Here is a 27,149-nt window from a genome sequence, read left to right as displayed (position 1 = left end):
CTGTTGGCTGGGCTCCCTGCCTGTGCCATTAAACCCCTACAACTCATCCAGAACGCCGCAGCCCGTCTGGTGTTCAACCTTCCCAAGTTCTCTCACGTCACCCCGCTCCTCCGCTCTCTCCACTGGCTTCCAGTCGAAGCTCGCATCCGCTACAAGACCATGGTGCTTGCCTACGGAGCTGTGAGGGGAACGGCACCTCCGTACCTTCAGGCTCTGATCAGGCCCTACACCCAAACAAGGGCACTCCGTTCATCCACCTCTGGCCTGCTCGCCTCCCTACCTCTGAGGAAGCACAGTTCCCGCTCAGCCCAGTCAAAACTGTTCGCTGCTCTGGCACCCCAATGGTGGAACAAGCTCCCTCACGACGCCAGGACAGCGGAGTCAATCACCACCTTCCGGAGACACCTGAAACCCCACCTCTTCAAGGAATACCTGGGATAGGATAAAGTAATCCTTCTAACCCCCCCCTTAAAAGATTTAGATGCACTATTGTAAAGTGGTTGTTCCACTGGATATTATAGGTGAATGCACCAATTTGTAAGTCGCTCTGGATAAGAGCGTCTGCTAAATGACTAAAATGTAAATGTAAATGTAAAATGGAATCAAGACAACGGCCCCAACAACACAAAGCTGATGCAGAAATTTAAGCAGCTCTCTCCGGCTCAGCAGCAGAGTTTGCTGGATGCTGTGGAGGGAAACTTATAGACCCCCTCTTACATTCCATCTCAACTGGTGTACATATGAAATCAGATTGAATATATGTGATCATGATTGTTAACAACTTTGCAGTAGATTTTTCAGTAGATACAGGTGCTGAACTCACTGTTTTGCCCACATCTTATGCAAAACATATACAGTTCAATTCGGAAGTTTACATACACCTTAGCCAAATACATTTAAACTCAGTTTTTCACAATTCCTGACATTTAATCCTAGTAAAAATTCCCTGTTTTAGGTCGGTTGGGATCACCACTTTATTTTAAGAATGTGAAATGTCAGAATAATAGTAGAGAAAATTATTTCTTTCAGATTTTATTTCTTTCATCACATTCCCAGTGGGGTCAGAAGTTAAAATTGTTTAACTTGGGTCAAACGTTTTGGGTAGCCTTCCACAAGCTCCCCACAAAGTTGGGTGAATTTTGGCCCATTCCTCCTGACAGAGCTGGTGTAACTGAGTCAGATTTGTAGGCCTCCTTGCTCACACATGCTTTTTCAGTTCTGCCCACAAAATTTTCTATAGGATTGAGGTCAGGGCTTTGTGACGGCCACTCCAATACCTTGACTTTGTTGTCTTTAAGCCATTTTGCCACAACTTTGGAAGTATGCTTGAGGTCATTGTCCATTTGAAAGACCCATTTGCGACCAAGCTTTAACTTCCTGACTGATGTCTTGAGATGTTGCTTCAATATATCCACATCATTTTCCTGCCTCATGATGCCATCTATTTTCTGAAGTGCACCAGTCCCACCTGCAGCAAAGCACCCCCACAACATGATGCTGCCACCCCCGTGCTTCACGGTTGGGATGATGTTCTTCGGCTTGCAAGCCTCCCCCTTTTCCCTCCAAACATGATGATGGTCATTATGGCCAAACAGTTCTATTTTTGTTTCCTCAGACCAGAGGATATTTCTCCAAAAAGTACGATCTTTGTCCCCGTGTGCAGTTGCAAACCGTAGTCTGGCTTTTTTATGGTGGGTTTGGAGCAGTGGCTTCTTCCTTGCTGAGTGGCTATTCATATATTAAATAAATATACACTGCTCAAAAAAATAAAGGGAACACTTAAACAACTCCAAGTCAATCACACTTCTGTGAAATCAAACTGTCCACTTAGGAAGCAACACTGATTGACAATAAATTTCGCATGCTGTTGGGCAAATGGAATAGACAACAGGTGGAAATTATAGGCAATTAGCAAGACACCGCCAATAAAGGAGTGGTTCTGCAGGTGGGGACCACAGACCATTTCTCAGTTCCTATGCTTCCTGGCTGATGTTTTGGTCACTTTTGAATGCTGCCGGTGCTTTCACTCTAGTGGTAGCATGAGACGGAGTCTACAACCCACACAAGTGGCTCAGGTAGTGCAGCTCATCCAGGATGGCACATTAATACGAGCTGTGGCAAGAAGGTTTGCTGTGTCTGTCAGCGTAGTGTCCAGAGCATGGAGGCGCTACCAGGAGACAGGCCAGTACATCAGGAGACGTGGAGGAGGCCGTAGGAGGGCAACAACCCAGCAGCAGGACCGCTACCTCCGCCTTTGTGCAAGGAGGAGCAGGAGAAGCACTGCCAGAGCCCTGCAAAATGACCTCCAGCAGGCCACAAATGTGCATGTGTCTGCTCAAACGGACAGAAACAGACTCCATGAGGGTGGTATGAGGGCCCGACGTCCACAGGTGGGGGTTGTGCTTACAGCCCAACACCGTGCAGGACGTTTGGCATTTGCCAGAGAACACCAAGATTGGCAAATTCGCCACTGGCGCCCTGTGCTCTTCACAGATGAAAGCAGGTTCACACTGAGCACGTGACAGACGTGACAGAGTCTGGAAACGCCGTGGAGAACGTTCTGCTGCCTGCAACATCCTCCAGCATGACCGGTTTGGCGGTGGGTCAGTCATGGTATGGGGTGGCATTTCTTTGGGGGGCCGCACAGCCCTCCATGTGCTCGCCAGAGGTAGCCTGACTGCCATTAGGTACCGAGATGAGATCCTCAGACCCCTTGTGAGACCATATGCTGGTGCCGTTGGCCCTGGGTTCCTCCTAATGCAAGACAATGCTAGACCTCATCCACCTGAAACCACCTGAATCCAATTGAGCACATCTGGGACATCATGTCTCGCTCCATCCACCAACGCCACGTTGCACCACAGACTGTCCAGGAGTTGGCGGATGCTTTAGTCCAGGTCTGGGAGGAGATCCCCCAGGAGACCATCCGCCACCTCATCAGGAGCATGCCCAGGCATTGTAGTGAGGTCATACAGGCACGTGGAGGCCACACACACTACTGAGCCTCTTTTTGACTTGTTTTAAGGACATTACATCAAAGTTGGATCAGCCTGTAGTGTGGTTTTCCACTTTAATATTGAGTGTGACTCCAAATCCAGACCTCCATGGGTTGATAAATTGGATTTCCATTGATTATTTTTGTGTGATTTTGTTGTCAGCACATTCAACTATGTAAAGAAAAAAGTATTTAATAAGATTATTTCTTTCATTCAGATCTAGGATGTGTTGTTTAAGTGTTCCCTTTATTTTTTTGAGCAGTATATATTTATTATGTCGATATAGGACTCGTTTTACTGTGGATATAGATACCTTTGTACCAGTTTCCTCCAGCATCTTCACAAAGTCCTTTGCTGTTCTGGGATTGATTTGCACTTTTCACACCAAAGCACGTTCATCTCAAGGAGACAGAACGCGCCTCCTTCCTGAGCGGTAATACGGCTGCGTGGTCCCATGGTGTTTATACTTGCGTACTATTGTTTGTACAGATGAACATGGTACCTTCAGGCATTTGGAAATTGCTCTCAAGGATGAACCAGACTTGTGGAGGTCTACAATAGTTTTTTTGGGGCTGATTTCTTTTGATTTTCCCATGATGTCAAGCAAAGAGGCACTGAGTTTGAAGGTAGGCCTTGAAATACATCCACAGGTACACCTCCAATTGACTCAAATTATGTAAATTAGCGTATCAGAAGCTTCTAAAGCCATGACATAATTTTCTGGTATTTTCCAAGCTGTTTAAAGGCACAGTCAACTTAGTTTATGTAAACTTCTGACCCACTGGAATTGTGATACAGTGAATTATAAGTGCCGACAGAGATGGCCGCCTCGCTCGCGTTCCTAGGAAGCTATGCAGTATTTTGTTTTTTTTATGTGTTATTGCTTACATTGTTACCCCAGGTAATCTTAGGTTTTATTACATACAGTCGGGAGGAACTATTGGATACAAGAGCAATGTCAACTCACCAACATTACGACCAGAAATACGACTTACCTGAAGCGGATTCTCTGTTTTGCCCACAACCCAAGACAATGGATCGGATACCAGCTGGTGACCCAAAACAACGACGCCGTAGAAGGGGCAGATGGCGCGGTCTTCTGTTCAGGCTTCGTAGACGGGCACATCGCGCACCGCTCCCGAGCATACTATGTTACGCCAATGTCCAGTCTCTTGACAACAAGGTAGACGAAATCCGTGCAAGGGTAGCCTTCCGGAGAGACAGAGAGAGACTAACATTCTTTGTTTCACGGAAACATGGCTCACTCGAGACACGCTATCGGAGGAGTCGGTACAGCCAGCTGGTTTCTTCACGCATCGCGCCGACAGAAACAAGCATCTTTCTGGTAAGAAGAAGGGCGGGGGTGTATGCCTTATGATTAACGAGACGTGGTGTGATCATAACAACATACAGGAAATCAAGTCCTTCTGTTCACCTGACTTATAATTTCTCACAATCAAATGCCGATCGCATTATCTACCTAGAGAATTCTCTTCGATTATAGTCACAGCCGCATATATCCCCCCCAAGCAGACACATCGATGGCCCTGAACGAACTTCATTTGACTCTATGTAAACTGAAAACCACATATCCTGAGGCTGCATTTATTGTAGCTGGGGATTTTAACAAGGTTAATCTGAAAACAAGGCTCCCTAAATTCTATCAGCATATCGATTGCACTACCTGGGCTGGCAAAACCCTAGATCATTGTTATTCCAACTTCCGCGATGCATATAAGGCCCTCCCCCGCCCTCTTTTCGGGAAAAGCTGACCACGACTCCATTTTCCAGCCTATAGACAGAAACTAAAACAGGAAGCTTCCGCTCTCAGGTCTGTTCAACGCTGGTCCGACCAATCGGATTCCACGCTTCAAGATTGCTTCGATCAGTGGACTGGGATATGTTCCGCATTGCGGCGAACAACATTGATGGATACGCTGATTCGGTGAGCGGGTTTATTATCAAGTGCATCGGCGATGTCGTACCCACAGCATCTATTTAAACATTCCCAAACCAGAAACCGTGGATTGATGGCAGCATTCGCGCAAAACAAAGCGCGAACCACTGCTTTTAATCAGGGCAAGGTGACCGGAAACATGACCAAATACAGTGTAGCTATTCCCTCCGCAAGGCAATCAAACAAGCTAAGCGTCAGTATAGAGACAAAGTAGAGTCGCAATTCAACGGCTCAGACACAAGAGGTATGTGGTAGGGTCTACAGTCAATCACGGACTATAAAAGGAAATACAGTGCCACTGACACGGCCCGCTACCAAAACCTGCAGGCTCTCCTTCACTGCAGCCGACGTGAGCAAAACATTTAAATGTGTCAACCCTCGCAAGGCTGCAGGCCCAGACGGCATCCCTAGCCGCGTCCTCAGAGCATGCACAGACCAGCTGGCTGGTGTGTTTACGGACATATTCAATCAATCCTTATCCCAGTCTGCTGTCCCCACATGCTTCAAGAGGGCCACCATTGTTCCTGTTCCCAAGAAAGCTAAGGTAACTGAGCAAAATGACTACCGCCCCGTAGCACTCACTTCCGTCATCATGAAGTGCTTTGAGAGACTAGTCAAGGATCATATCACCTCCACCCTACCTGACACTCTAGACCCACTCCAATTTGCTTACCGCCCCAATAGATCCACAGATGACGCAATAGAAATCACATTGCCCTAACCCATCTGGACAAGAGGAATACCTATGTAAGAATGCTGTTCATCGACTACAGCTCAGCATTTAACACCATAGTACCCTCCAAACTCGTCATCAAGCTCGAGACCTTGTGCAACTGGGTCCTGGACTTCCTGACACGCCGCCCCCAGGTGGTGAGGGTAGGTAACAACATATCCACCCAGCTGATCCTCAACACTGGGGCCCCACAAGGGTGCATTCTCAGCCCTTTCCTGTACTCCGTTCACCCACGACTGCGTGGCCATGCACGCCTCCAACTCAATCATCAAGTATGCAGACGACACTACAGTGGTAGGCTTGATTACCAACAACGAAGAGACGGCCTACAGGGAGGAGGTGAGGGCCCTCAGAGTGTGGTGTCAGGAAAACAACCTCACACTCAACATCAACAAAACAAAAGGAGATGATCGTGGACTTCAGGAAAACCAGAGGGAGCACCCCCCTATCCACATCGACGGGACAGTAGTGGAGAGGGTAGAAAGATTTAAGTTCCTCGGCGTACAAATCACAGACAAACTGAAATGGTCCAACCACACAGACAGCGTGGTGAAGAAGGCGCAGCAGCGCCATCTCAACCTCAGGAGGCTGAAGAAATTCTGCTTGTCACCAAAACACTCAAACTTTTACAGATGCACAATCGAGAGCATCCTGTCGGGCTGTATCACCGCCTGGTACGGCAACTGCTCCACCCATAACCGTAAGGCTCTCCAGAGGGTCACCGGGGGCAAACTACCTGTCCTCCAGGACACCTACACTACCCGATGTCACAGGAAGGCCAAAAAGATCATCAAGGACAACAACCACCCGAGCCACTGCCTGTTCACCCCGCTATCATCCAGAAGGCGAGGTCAGTACAGGTGCATCAAAGCAGGGACGAGAGACTGAAAAACAGCTTCTATCTCAAGGCCATCAGACTGTTAAACAGCCATCACTAACATTGAGTGGCTGCTGCCAACATACTGACTCAACTGCAGCCACTTTAATACTGGAAAAATTGATGTAATAAATGTATCACTATCCACTTTAAACAATGCCACTTCATATAATGTTTACATAGCCTACATTACTCATCTCATATGTATGTATGCCATTCTATACCGTCACTTTTTCATATATATTTTTTTATGTACATATTCTTATTCATTCCTTTACACTTGTGTGTATAAGGTAATTGTTGTGAAATTGTTAGGTTAGATTACTCGTTGGATATTACTGCATTGTCGGAACTAGAAGCACAAGCATTTCACTACACTCGCATTAACATCTGCTAACCATGTGTATGTGACAAATAACATTTGATTTTAAATAATTTGTCTGTAAACAATTGTTGGAAAAATTACTTGTGTCATGCACAAAGTAGGTGTCCTAACCGACTTGCCAAAACTATAGTTTGTTAAACAAGAAAGTTGTGGAGTGGTTGAAAAACTTGTTTTAATGAGTCCAACCTAAATGTCTGAACACTTCCGACTTCAACTGTATGTCCTCAATACACGGGCAAGAAGATGAGAGCAACAGGACTGGGTGGGAGACAGATATGAAACAAACCATTATCAATTTTTTATTGGTCCAATGAAGATTGATGCAGGGGTGTGGATAGGCTCATTTGAACAACCTATTTTAGGCCTTGATGTTATTTTGCAACTTGACTCTACAGTGAACAATTCAAGAAGGGATGGCATGGCCGGAAGCATTGCCTAAGGTATTATGTAGTGTACGAGCAACACATAAGAAAACCACAGGGTTGAGTCCGTTTGAGGTCGTCACAGGTCGACCCATGTCCCTAACAGGCACGTTAGATTTGAGAAAAGCAGACGTTCACTTTATGAGTGACACAATGCTTAACTACTGCATACAACTCTCTAATGCAGTAGGGGAAGCAGACAGACAAGTAAAAGAGGTGTGGGGAATAAGTCCCGAGGGGGGACATGACGTAGTACCAGGACAGTGGGTGATGGTAAAAATAAATAAAAATAAATTTAAAAAATGGAACAGACATTAGGGCCAAAATAGGAAGGTCCTTATCAAGTTGTTGTCATAATGAGGTCAGCAGTAAAAGTCCAGGGAAAATCACGATGGATACATGTCACTCATTGCAAGGTTGTCCATTTTAATGACAAAGCAGAGCCTGGAGAATAAAGAACTGATTGATTAGCAATTGGGGGCCAATCTCAGGTGAAGCAGCATAGTAAGATGATCAGAACCTGATAAGCGTCTATGTTGTATACCACAGTCATCATATTAGGGATATCTAGGTGAAATGTCCAACGGTTTCCTGAAAATCAGGACATGCTTACTTAGGGAAATCTATGTGAAATACGAAATCCTCTTGAAACCAGGACATGTTACTTTCACTTGTTTGTTTCCTTCGTTACAAGCTATGAGAATCTACCGTCTGAAGCTGAAGCAATATCCCTTGACCCAAGAACTGTACCTGAAACGATACAAGATCACCGATGAAGTGTTCATTAGAGAAGTCCTTATCGACCAGTGGAACAGAAGAAAAATTAGAACGGAAGAATTCCTCACTATTGGCAGAATGTCAGAACATAATTTCTAATAGTTATCTATGTGGGACTGATACCAGTGTGGAAGAAATGGTCACTTAAAAGACTTGGTGAATGATTACCTTCCCAATAGGACGATTGAATATTATTGTCTTGTAGACAATTTTTTGTGTGTGAGTTTCCTCCTAATACAGGATGTGGTAGGAATCGTAAGGGACATCATCATTACACCTGTTAACACTTATTTTCTATAACTTTGTTCGAAATATATTTCTTATTGTAACAGCAAGTAAACTATTCCCTTTGTGTTTTATAGAAATGCAAGGTGTTTAATGTGAATGATTTTATGCTATTTTGTTTTTTCATGTTGTTTTCAAAATATACATTGCAAGTATATTTCTTTTTAAATTGGTCTAGGGAGAGTAAGAATATGTCGAAGATAAATACACAACGCAGAGGATGAGAGGACTAGAATTAACGATGAATGAAAATGGTTGTTTTTCAGTTCAACATCTGTTTAGAATGTGTTAGGAATGTCAGTCCTGAACTCATAGCTATGTGTGCTATGTTTTAATTTGACTGAGTTTGGAGAAGGATACTTTTTATTTGGCCATTGGCCCAGTTGTACTGCAAGGACTTCTAATTGGTCAGCCACAGGCTAGGGTGGGGTGGGTTCTAAATTACATCCTGTTATTTTTTTTCTGGGGAGAGAATCACTGAGGACAGGGGAGCATGAACATCTACCTCCCAGCATGATTTGTCCTCTTTGAATAAGAATAAACCTATTTTCCTCCCCCTGATCTGCTTTGGGGTCTGTGTTATTGAAGAGTAACATCAAGCTTCGGGGTCTGTGTTATTGAGGAGTAACATCAAGCTTCGGGGTCTGTGTTATTGAGGAGTAACATCAAGCTTCGGGGTCTGTGTTATTGAGGAGTAACATCAAGCTTCGGGGTCTGTGTTATTGAGGAGTAACATCAAGCTTCGGGGTCTGTGTTATTGAGGAGTAACATCAAGCTTCGGGGTCTGTGTTATTGAGGAGTAACATCAAGCTTCGGGGTCTGTGTTATTGAGGAGTAACATCAAGCTTCGGGGTCTGTGTTATTGAGGAGTAACATCAAGCTTCGGGGTCTGTGTTATTGAGGAGTAACATCAAGCTTCGGGGTCTGTGTTATTGAGGAGTAACATCAAGCTTCGGGGTCTGTGTTATTGAAGAGTAACATCAAGCTTCGGGGTCTGTGTTATTGAGGAGTAACATCAAGCTTCGGGGTCTGTGTTATTGAGGAGTAACATCAAGCTTCGGGGTCTGTGTTATTGAGGAGTAACATCAAGCTTCGGGGTCTGTGTTATTGAGGAGTAACATCAAGCTTCGGGGTCTGTGTTATTGAGGAGTAACATCAAGCTTCGGGGTCTGTGTTATTGAGGAGTAACATCAAGCTTCGGGGTCTGTGTTATTGAGGAGTAACATCAACTGCTAACAGTTAAGGGCTTGTAATTACATTTCACTTTAAGGTCTACACCGGTTGTAATCGGCGCGTGTGACAAATAACATTTGATTTGAAATAGCTGTGCAGCGACACTCCCCATCCAACCTGACAGAGCTTGAGGATCTGCAAAGAAGAATGGGAGAAACTCCCCAAATACAGGTGTGCCAAGCTTGTAGCATAAGATCCCAAGAAGACTCGAAGCTGTAATCGCTGCTAAAGGTGCTTCAACAAAGTACTGAGTAAAGGGTCTGAATACTTATGTAAAATGGGATATGTTTATTTTTTATAAATTTGCAAAAATGTCTAAAAAACAGTTTCGCTTTGTAATTATGAGGTATTGTGTGTAGATTGAGGAAACAAATTCAATTATCAATTTTAGAATAAGGCTGTAATGTAACAAAATGTGGAAAGATTCAAGGGGTCTGAATACTTTCTGAATGCTCTGTATCTGGCCTCCATTGATTTTAGTCTCTAATTCTGGCCATCCTATAAGTAACACTATATCTATATAGTAGCAATAACACTGTATCTGGCCTCCATTGATTTTAGTCACTAATTCTGGCCATCCTATAAGTAACACTATATCTATATAGTAGCAATAACACTGTATCTGGCCTCCATTGATTTTAGTCTCTAATTCTGGCCATCCTATAAGTAACACTATATCTATATAGTAGCAATAACACTGTATCTGGCCTCCATTGATTTTAGTCACTAATTCTGGCCATCCTATAAGTAACACTATATCTATATAGTAGCAATAACACTGTATCTGGCCTCCATTGATTTTAGTCACTAATTCTGGCCATCCTATAAGTAACACTATATCTATATAGTAGCAATAACACTGTATCTGGCCTCCATTGATTTTAGTCTCTAATTCTGGCCATCCTATAAGTAACACTATATCTATATAGTAGCAATAACACTGTATCTGGCCTCCATTGATTTTAGTCTCTAATTCTGGCCATCCTATAAGTAACACTATATCTATATAGTAGCAATAACACTGTATCTGGCCTCCATTGATTTTAGTCACTAATTCTGGCCATCCTATAAGTAACACTATATCTATATAGTAGCAATAACACTGTATCTGGCCTCCATTGATTTTAGTCACTAATTCTGGCCATCCTATAAGTAACACTATATCTATATAGTAGCAATAACACTGTATCTGGCCTCCATTGATTTTAGTCACTAATTCTGGCCATCCTATAAGTAACACTATATCTATATAGTAGCAATAACACTGTATCTGGCCTCCATTGATTTTAGTCACTAATTCTGGCCATCCTATAAGTAACACTATATCTATATAGTAGCAATAACACTGTATCTGGCCTCCATTGATTTTAGTCACTAATTCTGGCCATCCTATAAGTAACACTATATCTATATAGTAGCAATAACACTGTATCTGGCCTCCATTGATTTTAGTCTCTAATTCTGGCCATCCTATAAGTAACACTATATCTATATAGTAGCAATAACACTGTATCTGGCCTCCATTGATTTTAGTCACTAATTCTGGCCATCCTATAAGTAACACTATATCTATATAGTAGCAATAACACTGTATCTGGCCTCCATTGATTTTAGTCACTAATTCTGGCCATCCTATAAGTAACACTATATCTATATAGTAGCAATAACACTGTATCTGGCCTCCATTGATTTTAGTCTCTAATTCTGGCCATCCTATAAGTAACACTATATCTATATAGTAGCAATAACACTGTATCTGGCCTCCATTGATTTTAGTAACTAATTCTGGCCATCCTATAAGGGTAAAAATTCCAATAAAAAGACATGAGGTTTGGACCAATGGCTTTCTTATAGGATTATCTACACAATTAACACTATTTTACCCATTGGCCAAAATATGTTTTTCATTGGACATCCGAGAATGAAATGGAATAGAATAGATAGTTTGTACATTTTTTGGAGAAACAGACATTTTTCTTCTCCCAATCTCAATGTGTCTTCTGCCTATCTAGGTAAAAAATAATGAGTGGTAGAACAGCTTTTAAACACTTGAAACCACTGGAGGGAGACAGACACCAAGCCCTCAACTCTTGAGTGACCAGCTACAGCAGACCTGCCCAGGTTACATTCTCTATGGAAACATGCTGTAAGGGAGAACATTTTCCACAATGCAGCGCTTGGCTTTGACACCTCTAGGGTAACATAAAACATATTGTAACTTAGACTACTTACTGTAAGTTAAACAATTACTGTAAGTACTGTATTACTTAGTAATAAGTACTGTAATAAGTAATAAGTACTGTATTACTTAGTGGTTCCGCACACTGTTTGGCCCAAACAAGCCGTCTTCTAGGTCAGTCCCAAACTCTGTCCTGCGGCCCCTCTGGGAGCACGTTTTGGGTTCTGCCCTAGCACTACAAAGCTGATTCAAATAATCAAAGCTTAAATTGGTTATTTGAACTAGCTGTGTGGTAATAGGGCAAAAAACCAAAACATGCACCCAGTGGGGCAGGACAGAGTTTGGGAAACCCTGCTCTAGGTCAGTTCTTAAACTTTTTCACTCAGCCCCCCTTCTATCATTGGGGAACACCCACAAAACACAATATTTTTGGGGCAAGAGTGAGGCAGCCCATGCCATTGGTTACCCATCCTATTGTGTTGAGCAACAAACCTGCAAGTGCCAACCACTGACACAATTCAACTTTAATCACCCAACACTGACAGAACAGAGGGTGAGAAACTGCATCAATCCAGAGGTGTGGGAATGGCCTGTGGCCATTCATCACAATATGTGACGTTTCCCAGGGATACAGAGGGAGGATGTGTGTGTGTGTGTGTGTGTGTGTGAGAGAGTTTGTAAATCTGTGTGTATTGGTGACATCTAGACCTAGGTGAGTCAGGGTGTAGTAATCTATCATCCTAACACATTCCAGGTATTCCATTTTCCTTCCTCTGAGCACAGGAGACAGGCCAAACCTGTTTTTCCCAAGGTATTGGTCTCAGTGGCAAACCGGTGACAAGGTCATTGGCTCGCGGTGGGGTACAGCCAGAGAGTAAAGGGTGGTGTGTGTTTGTACTGTATGTGTTTTTCATCACCAGTTCCAAATGAGCAGAGAATCGATACGTAGACGGTTTAGAGCAAACACAAAACCGACGTCACAACTCTGAGAACAATGGCCTTGAGAGATAAAACAACCATACTAGATAAAACGACCAAACTCCCCTTCCTATGAAACCATTGTGACAGGTTATAATCAGTACATATCCTGTTCATAACCTCTGGAGAGGATGACCACACCACACACAGGCTGCCTACTCTCATCCTGCATCCCAAACAGTCCTTATCTCCTCAAAGGTTTCAGCTGAAACTGATTTCCAGCTCTTATCCAACTGGCAGGTATATAGACTGGAGGAAAAGGCTTCACCTGTTATTCAAAAGCCAGAGGACAGACACAGTAGAGGACAGACACAGTAGAGGACAGACACAGTAGAGGACAGACACAGTAGAAGGACGCAGAGGACAGACACAGTAGAGGACGCAGAGGACAGACACAGTAGAGGACAGACACAGTAGAGGACAGACACAGTAGAGGACGCAGAGGACAGACACAGTAGAGGACGCAGAGGACAGACACAGTAGAAGGACGCAGAGGACAGACACAGTAGAAGGACAGACGCAGAGGACAGACACAGTAGAGGACAGACGCAGAGGACAGACACAGTAGAGGACGCAGAGGACAGACACAGTAGAAGGACGCAGAGGACAGACACAGTAGAGGACAGACACAGTAGAGGACGCAGAGGACAGACACAGTAGAAGGACGCAGAGGACAGACACAGTAGAGGACAGACGCAGTAGAGGACAGACACAGTAGAGGACGCAGAGGACAGACACAGTAAGGACAGACGCAGAGGACAGACACAGTAGAGGACAGACGCAGAGGACAGACACAGTAGAGGACAGACACAGTAGAGGACAGACACAGTAGAGGACGCAGAGGACAGACACAGTAGAAGGACGCAGAGGACAGACACAGTAGAAGGACGCAGAGGACAGACACAGTAGAGGACAGACACAGTAGAGGACAGACACAGTAGAGGACAGACACAGCAGAGGACAGACACAGCAGAGGACAGACACAGTAGAGGACAGACACAGTAGAGGACGCAGAGGACAGACACAGTAGAAGGACGCAGAGGACAGACACAGTAGAAGGACGCAGAGGACAGACACAGTAGAGGACAGACACAGTAGAGGACAGACACAGTAGAGGACGCAGAGGACAGACACAGTAGAGGACAGACACAGTAGAGGACAGACACAGTAGAGGACAGACACAGCAGAGGACAGACACAGCAGAGGACAGACACAGCAGAGGACAGACACAGCAGAGGACAGACACAGCAGAGGACAGACACAGCAGAGGACAGACACAGCAGAGGACAGACACAGCAGAGGACAGACACAGTAGAGGACAGACACAGTAGAGGACAGACACAGTAGAGGACAGACACAGTAGAGGACAGACACAGTAGAGGACAGACACAGTAGAGGACAGACACAGTAGAGGACAGACACAGTAGAGGACAGACACAGTAGAGGACAGACACAGTAGAGGACAGACACAGTAGAGGAGACACAGTAGAGGACAGACACAGTAGAGGACGCAGAGGACAAACCAGAAATGTGATCATAACACCTGCTTTTTTTTATTTATAGACTGACCAGGTGAAACCTATGATCCCCTATTGATGTCACACACACACACACACAGAGAGAGATGAAGGGGAGGAGACAGGTTAAAGAAGGATTTAAGGCTTGAGACATTGTGTATATGCCATTGAGGGTGAATGGCAAAGACAAAATATTTAAGTGCCTTTGAATGGGATATGGTAGTAGGTGCCAGGCGCACTGGTTTGTGTCAAGAACTAACACTGCTGGATTTTTCATGCTCAACAGTTTCCTGTGTATCAGTAATGGTCCACCACCCAATGGACATCCAGCCAACTTGACACAACTGTGGGAAGCATTGGAGTCAACATGGACCAGCATCCCTGTGGAACGCTTTCGACACCTTGTAGAGTCCATGCTCCTACGAATTGAGGCTGTTCTGAGGGCAAAACGGGGGATATACCTCAATACTAGGAAGGTGTTCCTAATGTTTGGTATACTCAGTGTATAGTCTATTGTGTATGTAAAAGGACCTCACTTTGCTGCACCATCCAATGATCCAGGTTATTGTAGGCCAGGGTTCCCAAACTGATTTTATATGGCCCTCCGAGGTTCTGAGGAAAATATATACATATATTTAAAAAATATATAAGAAAATCAGCTCCAAATTATTAGTATTTTGGACATCTGTTCCAAAGTATTCCCACGCATAAAATATAAACAAGATTTGAAAAGGTTATGTTTTAGTCAAATATTATATCTGTTTGGGCTTCTTGCAGTCTACAAATGATCAGAAATGATGTTCCGGCCCCCTGACCATCCACTCCAGAAAATAAATGATGTCGTTGATGATCCCTGCTGTAGGCTGAGAGAGTGGACCCCACATCTTGCTCCTGAACAAACACCATTTTTAAAGGTTCATTTGTTTATGATGCTGAAGGAAAGAAATGCATCTGGTGTGAATTGCTGGTGAAATACGCAGAGGTTAAGGCCATACCTGTCTACCCACAAGAACCCCTGATCCTCTTTCTTCTCCTCCTGTTGCTGTAACTCCGTTCTTCCCCCCTTTCTTCTTCTCCTGTTGCTGTAACTCCGTTCTTCCCCCCTTTCTTCTTCTCCTGTTGCTGTAACGCCGTTCTTCCCCCCTTTCTTCTCCTCCTGTTGCTGTAACTCCGTTCTTCCCCCCTACATCCCTTCTGTCTCTCGTTACCGTTCTTCAAATATTTTGTCTGGAGAGGAAACAATCAATTTCCCACCGCCTACTCTCGCTCGCTTTCTGGACGGTGTGTGTGTAGGAGGGAAGGGGTGGTGTGTGGCTCGGGCAGCGGCATGAGACAGGGGTGGCGGAGAGTTTGTGAGGGGTGGGCGAAGGGCAATAGAGGTGGAGGGGAGAAGGCTAAGTTCGGGGCTTTATCCTTGGCTTGCCATGAGAAATGTCCAGCGATAATGACAACGGGTAAGTGGTTCCAGAATCCTCCCTGCCTGCTCTCTCCCTGCTGCCTGCCCTCTCCCTGCCTGCCTGCCCTCTCCCTGCCTGCCTGCCCTCTCCCTGCCTGCCTGCCCTCTCTCTCCCTGCTGCCTGCTCTCTCTCCCTGCTGCCTGCTCTCTCTCCCTGCTGCCTGCTCTCTCTCTCCCTGCTGCCTGCTCTCTCTCTCCCTGCTGCCTGCTCTCTCTCTCCCTGCCTGCCTGCTCCCTCTCTCCCTCCCTCCCTCCCTCCCTGCCTGCTCCCTCTCTCCCTCCCTGCCTGCTCCCTCTCTCCCTCCCTCCCTGCCTGCTCCCTCTCTCCCTCCCTCCCTGCCTGCTCCCTCTCTCTCTCTCTCTCCCTCCCTGCCTGCTCCCTCTCTCTCTCTCTCTCTCTCTCTCCCTCCCTGCCTGCTCGCTCTCTCTCTCCCTCCCTGCCTGCTCGCTCTCTCCCTGCCTCCCTCCCTCCCTGCCTGCTCGCTCTCTCCCTGCCTGCTCGCTCTCTCCCTCCCTCCCTGCCTGCCTGCTCTCTCCCTCCCTCCCTCCCTGCCTGCTCTCTCCCTCCCTCCCTCCCTCCCTCCCTGCCTGCTCTCTCCCTCCCTCCCTGCCTGCTCTCTCCCTCCCTGCCTGCCTGCTCTCTCCCTCCCTGCCTGCTCTCTCCCTCCCTCCTCTCTCCCTCCCTCCTCTCTCCTCTCTCCCTCCCTGCCTGCTCTCTCCCTCCCTGCCTGCCTGCTCTCTCCCTCCCTCCCTGCCTGCCTGCTCTCTCCCTCCCTCCCTGCCTGCCTGCCTGCTCTCTCCCTCCCTGCCTGCCTGCCTGCTCTCTCCCTCCCTGCCTGCCTGCCTGCTCTCTCCCTCCCTGCCTGCCTGCCTGCTCTCTCCCTCCCTGCCTGCCTGCTCTCTCCCTCCCTGCCTGCCTGCTCTCTCCCTCCCTCCTCTCTCCCTCCCTCCCTGCCTGCTCTCTCCCTCCCTGCCTGCCTGCCTGCTCTCTCCCTCCCTGCCTGCTCTCTCCCTCCCTCCCTGCTCGCTCTCTCCCTCCCTGCCTGCTCTCTCCCTCCCTGCCTGCTCTCTCCCTCCCTCCCTGCCTGCCTGCTCTCTCCCTCCCTCCCTGCCTGCTCTCTCCCTCCCTGCCTGCCTGCCTGCTCTCTCCCTCCCTCCCTCCCTGCCTGCTCTCTCCCTCCCTGCCTGCCCTCTCCCTCCCTGCCTGCCTGCTCTCTCCCTCCCTCCCTCCCTGCCTGCTCTCTCCCTCCCTGCCTGCCTGCTCTCTCCCTCCCTCCATGCCTGCCTGCCTGCTCTCTCCCTCCCTCCCTGCCTGCTCTCTCCCTCCCTGCCTGCCTGCTCTCTCCCTCCCTGCCTGCCTGCTCTCTCCCTCCCTGCCTGCTCTCTGTGTCTGGGCAGCATCAGGCAGTACAGTGAGTTTAGGTGGTGTGGAGGAGGGCTTCTCTTACTCTTGTTTAGTCCTTCTCCCCCACTGCTCTGTAAGTGTTTATTGTCTGTCTGAAGGGGATCTGGGTATGTGTGCATGCAGATGCCATAACAGGGCATTCCACACAAAAGATAAATGCAGACCAACACACACTGTACTGAGACAAACACACACTGTACTCCATGTGGTGTAGTGGTGAACAGGGACACTGGACAGCACAGGAGAATGTCACAAGGTGGTCAAAGCCAGGGTCAAGACATGGTGCCAGGCAACAGGAAACACTGCTTCAGTCCTGGTACATTCCATCACAGTAAATCATGTCTAAATGAATAAAACAGTGGATGAATGGGAACTCTAACCCTTAATGAATGTAATAACATGTTGCTGTTCACGTCTATTATGCGATGCCAACATAACAGTGTGGTCCTGTGGCTAGAAGGAAATACATACTGTAGTAGCGTTTCACAAGCTTGGCCATCGGAGGCTATATTATATTGTTTATTTACCCTGTTTAACTAGGCAAGTCAGTTAAGAACAAATTCTTATTTACAATGACGGCCTACACCGACCAAACCCAGACGACACTGGGCCAATTGTGCTCTGCCCTATGGGACTCTCAACCATGGCCGGATGTGATACAGCCTGGATTCGAACCATGGACTGTAGTGACGCCTCTTGCACTGAGATGCAGTGCCTTAGACCGCTGCGCCACTCTGGAGCCCATATCAGTCCCTGTGCTGCAGAGTATAAAATATACCATGTCTTATGATGAAATGACATGAAATTCCACTATAAAATCCACACAGAGATACTCACATCATGACAGACAAAGACAGGCACATACACCGTCTCTCTCACCTGGTGAATGTGTTGGGATCAGCGTTTCTGGACAAGAGCAGCTCCACACACTGGACGATCTTGTCCTCAGTGGCAGAAGCTGTGCATGCAGCCATCAGTACAGTGTACTGGTCTATGTGACACACATACACACAAAGAGCATTAGGACCGGGCCAGAATATTCAGGCCATGCATAATCTCATGACTATCATTTAACTAGACAATTCAATGACAACAAAACCAATGTCAATGGATAAAACATCACATTAGACATTCAACCAAGAGTCATTAGGATAATAAGAAACCAGACATCACACCAGACAGTGCAGGATGAGACAGCATAATAAATAGAATTTCGAAGTTGGCCCTGTGAAAGTTGATGTGATCGATATCCTTTTATCTTAACTCGGGAACTGTGGTGTTCTTTATGGTGTTGACATCAGTGGCATTGTCTTGACATCTCAGACTCACAACGCAATCTGCTGAATTCCTGTTTCGACATGGACTGACTGTGCGTGTGTGGAGTGTACGTGTCTGTGAGTATGTTTTAGGTGGAAGCAATCATTGAGGGCAGTTGCAACCAGACTGACGGTTTGCGTCTGCAGTGGACCGGGGAAAATAAATAAAAGTCTGGGGTTGGCCTACTGCTATGACGACAGCACCACGCTCTGTATACCAGCTTTATCAATCACTCCTGCATTCCTCCCCCTCTCTTTCTCTCTCGCTTGGAGAAACACAAAATAGGAAGTGACCGCCACTCTCCCGTTTAATAGTTTCCTTTCAAAGCCTCTGGCAACAGATGCTGCCACGGTGTGTGTAAACACAGACACACACAAGTATTGTACACAACCATCCCTGTCGTATGTACTGACTGGAATAACATTCACACAGACCGAGACACCTGTAACATCCAAGCGTGGTAGCACTGTCCTCAGTCTATCCATGACTCTCGTCTCCCTTTCCAAGATCACCGATACAACAGATGCATTCAATTTCTCCACGAGAGATAGAGAGAAAGACGAGAGGAATGAAAGAGTCGGAGCTGGAAACTGAAAACACACCGGCGGATTAGCAGCATGTTTTTCGACGATTCCTCTTTAACGTCATAGATATTAAGTAATGGCAGATGAACTATGTGGCGAGGCTTCTAATTCGCTCTCCAGTCTTTGGCCGGGACACATGTGGAAATTGAAAGAAGGTGTGAGAAGTGGGGGTCACTCTGTATCACCGTGTGTGCGTTGGTGTGCATGTGTGCGTTGGTGTGCGTTGGTGTGCATGTGTGTGTTGGTGTGCATGTGTGCGTTGGTGTGCGTCATGCACATTGGTGTGCATGTGTGCGTTGGTGTGCATGTGTGCGTTGGTGTGCATGTGTGCGTTGGTGTGCATGTGTGCGTTGGTGTGCATGTGTGCGCTTCATCAAGGAAAGCTGAAGTGGCACGTCGGAGGACGGGACGATTAAGTCTGACCAAGCAAGGCTTGTGTCGTTCCATATCACAGAATTCCTTCCTTTCCTTGTCCATTGTGGCTGTTCTGTTTTAGTATCCCACCATCTGTCCTAGTTCTGACGGGCTGATGTAGTCAGAGGGAGCATTCTCTTTATTGCTCTCAGTTCTCGGTCTCTACAGAGATGGGTAGAGCAGATAGTCTCTTCTACAAGCAGAGACTTGCATAAACTGGAAGATGTGAAAGAGTCTGGCAGCAACGAGTCAAATTCTAGATCACACACCTGTCTATGAAACCCTGAAAAACCATGAAGTGCCAAAAATAACGCCCTGGCGGAATGATTCAACATTTAGGCCTATTAACCTTTGTTAGAATAAGGCTGTACTTTTGTTCAACTACAATGCAACATATTTTCACACCTGTAGTGCACATAAGAGTGCTGGTGAGGGCATGGTATTGAATACAGCTTACATAACATGACACGTCTTTCTTACCTCTGCTGAAGTTAGCGCTGGCCCCTCTGTCCAGCAGCAGCTTGGCGATGTCATAGTGAGCCATGTGCACAGCACACATCAGCGGTGTCCACTCAAACCCCAGCCTTGTCTCCACATCCAGGCCTAACAAGGCAGGGATTAGAAAGGTTAAACCAGTCCATACAGAGTTACAGCACTTAGCTATTTTGCTAGGCACAAAGACCACAGATCAGTAAAATGTATAGAGTATGTATAAGCTGGAAGTAGAAGCTTAAGTTTTGTTTTCCATTAGTTTACTCCAATTAAGGAAAGGGTGGTAGGGTTAGGGGGAAAAAATAATAAACGAAAACGTATTTAAAAATAAATAAATATATAAATATGGGATTGGAAATGACAGACAATTACATTGATGGAAGCTACAATCTGCAACATTAAAGCTGATCTACCCCCTGAAAACATATAAATATATACAGTGAGGGAAATAAGTATTTGATCCCCTGCTGATTTTGTACGTTAGCCCACTGACAAAGTAATGATCAGTCTATCATTTTAATGGTAGGTTTATTTGAACAGTGAGACGGAATAACAAAAAATCCAGAAAAACGCATGTCAAAAATGTAATAAATTGATTTGCATTTTAATGAGGGAAATAAGTATTTGACCCCTCTGCAAAACATGACTTAGTACTTGGTGGCAAAACCCTTGTTGGCAATCACAGAGGTCAGACGTTTCTTGTAGTTGGCCACCAGGTTTGCACACATCTCAGGAGGGATTTTGTCCCACTCCTCTTTGCAGATCTTCTCCAAGTCATTAAGGTTTCGAGGCTGACGTTTGGCAACTCGAACCTTCAGCTCCCTCCACAGATTTTCTATGGGATTAAGGTCTGGAGACTGGCTAGGCCACTCCAGGACCTTAATGTGCTTCTTCTTGAGCCACTCCTTTGTTGCCTTGGCCGTGTGTTTTGGGTCATTGTCATGCTGGAATACCCATCCACGACCCATTTTCAATGCCCTGGCTGAGGGAAGGAGGTTCTCACCCAAGATTTGACGGTACATGGGCCCGTCCATCGTCCCTTGATGCGGTGAAGTTGTCCTGTCCCCTTAGCAGAAAAACACCCCCAAAGCATAATGTTTCCACTTCCATGTTTGACGGTGGGGATGCTGTTCTTGGGGTCATAGGCAGCATTCCTCCTACTCCAAACACAACGAGTTGAGTTGATGCCAAATAGCTCCATTTTGGTCTCATCTGACCACAACACTTTCACCCAGTTGTCCTCTGAATCATTCAGATGTTCATTGGCAAACTTCAGACGGGCATGTATATGTGCTTTCTTGAGCAGGGGGACCTTGCGGGCGCTGCATGATTTCAGTCCTTCACGGCGTAGTGTGTTACCAATTGTTTTCTTGGTGACTATGGTCCCAGCTGCCTTGAGATCATTGACAAGATCCTCCCGTGTAGTTCTGGGCTGATTCCTCACCGTTCTCATGATCATTGCAACTCCACAAGGTGACATCTTGCATGTAGCCCCAGGCCGAGGGAGATTGACAGTTCTTTTGTGTTTCTTCCATTTGCGAATAATCGCACCAACTGTTGTCACCTTCTCACCAAGCTGCTGGGCGATGGTCTTGTAGCACATTCCAGCCTTGTGTAGGTCTACAATCTTGTCCCTGACATCCTTGAAGAGCTCTTTGGTCTTGGCCATGGTGGAGAGTTTGGAATCTGATTGATTGCTTCTGTGGACAGGTGTCTTTTATACAGGTAACAAGCTGAGATTAGGAAAACTCCCTTTATGAGTGTGCTCCTAATCTCAGCTCGTTACCTGTATAAAAGACACCTGGGAGCCAGAAATCTTTCTGATTGAGAGGGGGTCAAATACTTATTTTCCAGATTAAAATGCAAATCAATTTATAACATTTTTGACATGTGTTTTTCTGGATTTTTGTTGTTGTTATTCTGTCTTTCACTGTTCAAATAAACCTACCATTAAAATTATAGACTGATCATTTATTTGTCAGTGGGCAAACATACAAAATCAGCAGGGGATCAAATACTTTTTTCCCTCACTGTACACATTCACACACACTATCGTTCAAAAGTTTGGGGTCACTTAGAAATGTCCTTATTTTTGAAAGAAAAGCACATTTTTGTCCATTTAAAATAACATAAAATTGACAAGAAATACAGTGTAGACATTGTTAATGTTGTAAACGACTATTATAGCTGGAAACAGCAGATTTTTTTATGGAATATCTACATAGGCGTACAAAGGCCCATTATCAGCAACCACCACTCCTGTGTTCCAGTGGCACATTGTGTTAGCTACTCCAAGTTTATCATTTTACAAAAACAAGTTACACATGGGATAAACAAACATAGTCAATAACACAATGGAAAAATCTACGTAAAGTGTGTACAAATGTAGTAAGATTAGGGAGTTAAGGCAATAAATAGGCCATAGTGGCAAAATAATTACAATTTAGCATGAACACTGGAGTGATACATGTGCAGATGATAATGTGCAAGTAGGGATACTGGGGTGCAAAACAGCAAACAAAAAAATATATATAACAATACGGGGATGTGGTAGTTGGATGTGCTATTTACAGATGGGCTGTGTACAGGTACAGTGATCGTTAAGCTGCTCTGACATATGATGCTTAAAGTTAGTGAAGGAGATAATTCTCCAGCTTCAGTGATTTTTGCAGTTCTTTCCAGTCATTGGCAGCCGAGAACTGGAAGGAAAGGCGGCCAAAGGGGGTGTTGGCTTTGGGGATGACCAGTGAAATATACCTGCTGGAGTGCGTGCTACAGGTTGGTGTTGCTATAGTGACCAGTGAGCTGAGATAAGGGGGAGCTTTACCTAGCAAAGACTTCTAGATGACCTGGAGCCAGTGGGTTTGGTGACGAATATGTAGTGAGGACCAGCCAACGAGAGCATACAGGTCGCAATGGTGGGGCTTTGGTGACAAAACAGATGGCACTGTGATAGCAAATTGGATGCAGTCTAAGTAGAGTGTTGGAGGCTATTTTGTAAATGACATCGCCGAAGTCGAGGATCGGTAGGATAGTCAGTTTTACGAGGGTATGTTTGGCAGCATGAGTGAAGGAGGCTTTGTTGTAAAATAGAAAGCCGATTCTAGATTTGATTTTGTTTGATATGAGTCTGGAAGGAGAGTTTACAGTCTAACAAGACACCTAGATATTTGTAGTTGTCCACATATTCTAAGTCAGAACCGTCCAGAGTAGTGATGCTAGGCGGGCGGGGCAGGTGCAGGCAGCCATCGGCATGCATTTAGTTTTACTAGCATTTAAGAGCAGTTGGAGGCCACGGAAGGAGTGTTGTATGGCATTGAAGCTCGTTTGGAGGTTTGTTAACACAGTGTCCAAAGAAGGGCCAGATGTATACAGAATGGTGTCGTCTGCGTAGAAGTGCATCAGAGAATCACCAGCAGCAAGAGCAACATCATTGATGTATACAGAGAAAATAGTCGGCCCGAGAATTGAACCCCGTGGCACCCCCTTAGAGACTGCCAGAGGTCCGGACAACAGGCCCTCCGATTTGACACACTGAACTCTATCTGAGAAGTAGTTGGTGAACCAGGCGAGGTAGTCATTTCAGAAACCAAGGCTACTGAGTCTGCCGATAAGAATGCGGTGATCGACAGCCTTGGCCAGGTCGATAAAGACGGCTGCACAGTACTATCTCTTATCGATGGCGGTTATGATATTGTTTAGGACCATGAGCGTGGCTGAGGTGCACCCATGACCAGCAAGTTGCTGCAGGGGGTGCAGAGCTGTTGGCTGGGGTATGGGTAGCCAGGTGGAAAGCATGGCAAGCCCTAGAAAAATGCTTATTGAAATTCTCGATTATCGTGGATTTATCAGTGGTGAAAGTGTTTCCTAGCCTCAGTGCAGTGGGCAGCTGGGAGGAAGTGCTCTTTTTCTCCATGGACTTTACTGCGTCCAAAACATTTTGGAATTAGTGCTACAGGATGCACATTTCTGTTTGAAAAAGCTAGCCTTAGCTTTCCTAACTGACTGTGTATATTGGTTCCTGACTTCCCTGAAAAGTTGCATATCGTGGGGGCTACTCGATGCTAATGCAGTACGCCACAGGATGTTTTTGTGCTGGTCAAGGGCAGTCAAGTCTGGAGTGAACCAAGGGCTATATCTGTTCTTAGTTCTACATATTTTTTGAATGGGGCATGCTTATTTAAGATGGTGAGGAAAGCACTTTTAAAGAACAACCAGGCATCCTCTACGGACGGGATGAGGTCAATATCCTTCCAGGATACCCGGGCCAGGTCGATTAGAAAGGCCTGCTCGCTGAAGACTAATTGAGTATCTGGAGCATCAGCATTTGTGGGTTCGATTACAGGCTCAAAATGGCCAGAAACAAAGTACTTTCTTCTGAAACTCATCAGTCTATTCTTGTTCTGAGAAATGAAGCCTATTCAATGCGAGAAATTGCCAAGAAACTCAAGACCTCATAAAACGCTGTGTACTACTCCCTTCACAGAACAGCGCAAACTGTCTCTAACAAGAATTGAAAGGGTGGGAGACCCCGGTGCACAACTGAGCAAGAGGACGGTACATTAGAGTGACTAGTTTGAGAAAGACACCTCACAAGTCCTCAACTGGCAGCTTCGTTAAATAGTACCCGCAAAACACCAGTCTCAACGTCAACAGTGAAGAGGCGACTCCGGGATGCTGGCCTTCTAGGCAGAGTTGCAAAGAAAAAGCCATATCTCAGACTGGCCAATAAAAAGAAAAGATTAAGATGGGCAAAAGAACACAGACATTGGACAGAGGAACTCTGCCTCGAGGGGCCAGCATCCCAGCCAGCATCATTGGAACACAGGAGTGATGGTTGCTGATAATGGGCCTTTGTACGCCTATGAAGATATTCCATTAAAAAAAATAAAAAAATAATCAGCCGTTTCCAGCTACAATAGTCATTTACAACATTAATGTCTACAAAGTATTTCTGATCAATTTGATGTTATTTTAAAATAAAAAAAAATGTGATTTTCTTTCAAAAACAAGGACATTTCTAAGTGAGCACAAACTTTTGAACGGTAGTATACACAAACTTTTTTTAGGGGGTAGATCAGCTTTAATATTACTGATAGATTGTAGCTTCCATCATTGTAATTGATATAAAAATAACTCAGATCAGTACCAAAGGTTGCAAACACTGTCATTTACAGAACATTGCCTGAACAAGAGGGCTAACACCAAAGATTATACTACTCAGTAAAAGGCTGACTGTATAACTGGTTCTTCAATTTCAAAAAAGGAACAGATCATAATGGCAATTTCCTAATGTAGAATTGACTGTTCATTATCAAAAACCTGCCATTGTCCAACAGCTGCTGGACCAGCTGGACATCTTTGGTGTTGATGGCTCTTTTCAAAGTGGAGACCTTGTCCTCTGCTTCTGGGACCCCTGCATCTGTGCTCTGTTAGTTTCAAGTTTTAATGTCACATGCACACGTACAGTGAAATACCTTTCTGTTAGAAATGAATTACACAATGCTGGTACATTAAATGATGAGTACTTCACTGTGTGTTGTATTTCAAAAGTGATTGTTGTCAGGTTGGTAGCTAGGTCATGAAGCTAGCCTGGCCATAAACTACTAGACAAGACAGACCGTCTGTTGTCGCCACCTGCTGGATTGGATTTCCCATCTTCCTCTGGCACTGTTACATGCACGCAATAGCTAGCTAGCTAGATTTATTTTTAAGTATCGTAACTAAACAATAAAAATACTAAAGATAAATGGTTGTCTTGGATCATATTCAAACGAGATAACCTGATAAGTTACTGCGCATTCAACAGAGATGGCAAATACCTAGCCAATTCATCTTAAACATTTACTATAGCTACCTAGTTGGCATTAGCATTTTAGCTGGCTCGAGCGCAAGATGACAGATATGCTATTGGAGAAACAAATAGGAAATATGTCACCTTAATTAAGGGGACCTTTATCGACTTTGAAAATCCAATGTCCCACTCGTCGTTGCTCCCATCGCTTTCGTCTCCCGCAGGGAAGGCATATTCCACCTTGTTGGACATGATGGCCTCGAGTATGGATCTTCTGTAAACAGGGGAACACTCTTTTCACGGTACTTCGATACCGAAGTTAGTTTTTCGTAACAGGTTAGGAGACTGAGATTAGGAAAAGAGTTAGGGTTTGCGAAAATGATATCCTAACCTGGTACGAAAATCACTTCGTATCAAGTGACGTGAAGAGTGTGTTGTGTAAAAAACTGCAAGACGCACGTGACCATGGGAGGGCGCTCCATAAGGCCACTCGGGTGACAATGTCAGATTCAGGTCAGGTTTGCGCATCCAGGTCTACATCGTTCATATGCAATATACATCAGTGGTCGAGAACATAATCCAAAAGTATTTTAAGAACAGGAATTGGGGGTGTTGTAAAAACATTTCAGAGTTCTACCCAGTGGAAAACTGCCGGACCAAAGGGGCAACCTATTTGACTTTGAAGCTGCCATTCCAGTTAAGTTGTAAGAATGTGCATGTTCTGTTTGTTGCAGCCATGCCAGCCTGCATGATTGTCAAACCAATCACTTCAAAAAGTAGGATACCTGCGCAGTTCGATAAATAACAGGAAGCCATATACAAGGTCAGTGCCAGTACCACATTTTCAATGTGCAAGGATACTGAAGCCTGATCTCCAAGCTTACATTCTCAGGAGCTTACATTCTATTTCGAAAAGATAGCTATTCTCTGAAGCAAGTGTGGACACTTTAGGCTGAGGAGTAAATTTCACACATCCCCATGTGCTACATAGGCAGGTATTACGAGAAAGTGACTGGTAGCAGGGTAATTTTAGTAAACAGTATTGCAGCAGCATAAGTGGTGGTGTGTGCATGGTGGTGTGTGTATGTAAGCAGTCGCTTAGGGCCCCAGGCCCCCAAAATGTTTATATTTTTTATTTTTAGGAACTCAGTTGGGGTTTTAATTTACTTGTTATGGCAGTCACTGGCAGTAACTCAATTAGCCATGTCAGCATTTTCTTTTTTTTGATTGATAAATTAGTCTAGCCAGATATCTAAACGCAGGGCACGTGCCCAGGGGCCCTGACCTCAAGGGGGCCCCCATTGATTTTGTTATTCACTCTCACTCAAGAATCATTAATTTCAGGAAA

General features: G+C 45.3%; 1 protein-coding gene across 1 annotated transcript in view; it reads right to left on the bottom strand.

Moving 5' to 3' along the window:
* The window catches only part of asz1 (ankyrin repeat, SAM and basic leucine zipper domain containing 1), a 58,164-nt gene extending 31,879 nt beyond the window's left edge, over window positions 1-26,285 (bottom strand). Inside the window, exons 1-5 of the mRNA XM_014125639.2 lie at window positions 26,193-26,285; window positions 25,946-26,075; window positions 25,334-25,436; window positions 19,996-20,118; window positions 18,080-18,191 (exon numbers count right to left, since the gene is read on the bottom strand). Of these exons, the coding sequence (XP_013981114.1) occupies window positions 18,080-18,191; window positions 19,996-20,118; window positions 25,334-25,436; window positions 25,946-26,053 (446 nt within the window). The 5' untranslated portion in view covers window positions 26,054-26,075; window positions 26,193-26,285. The remainder of the gene's footprint in view (window positions 1-18,079; window positions 18,192-19,995; window positions 20,119-25,333; window positions 25,437-25,945; window positions 26,076-26,192) is intronic.
* Between the last annotated feature and the right edge of the window lie 864 nt (window positions 26,286-27,149).

This window comes from Salmo salar, chromosome 10, assembly GCF_965601325.2.
Source record: "Salmo salar chromosome 10, fSalSal1, whole genome shotgun sequence".
NCBI classification, from domain to species: domain Eukaryota; kingdom Metazoa; phylum Chordata; class Actinopteri; order Salmoniformes; family Salmonidae; genus Salmo; species Salmo salar.
The sequence above is the reverse complement of the archived record's forward strand: the minus strand, read 5'-3'. Positions and strand labels throughout refer to the sequence as shown.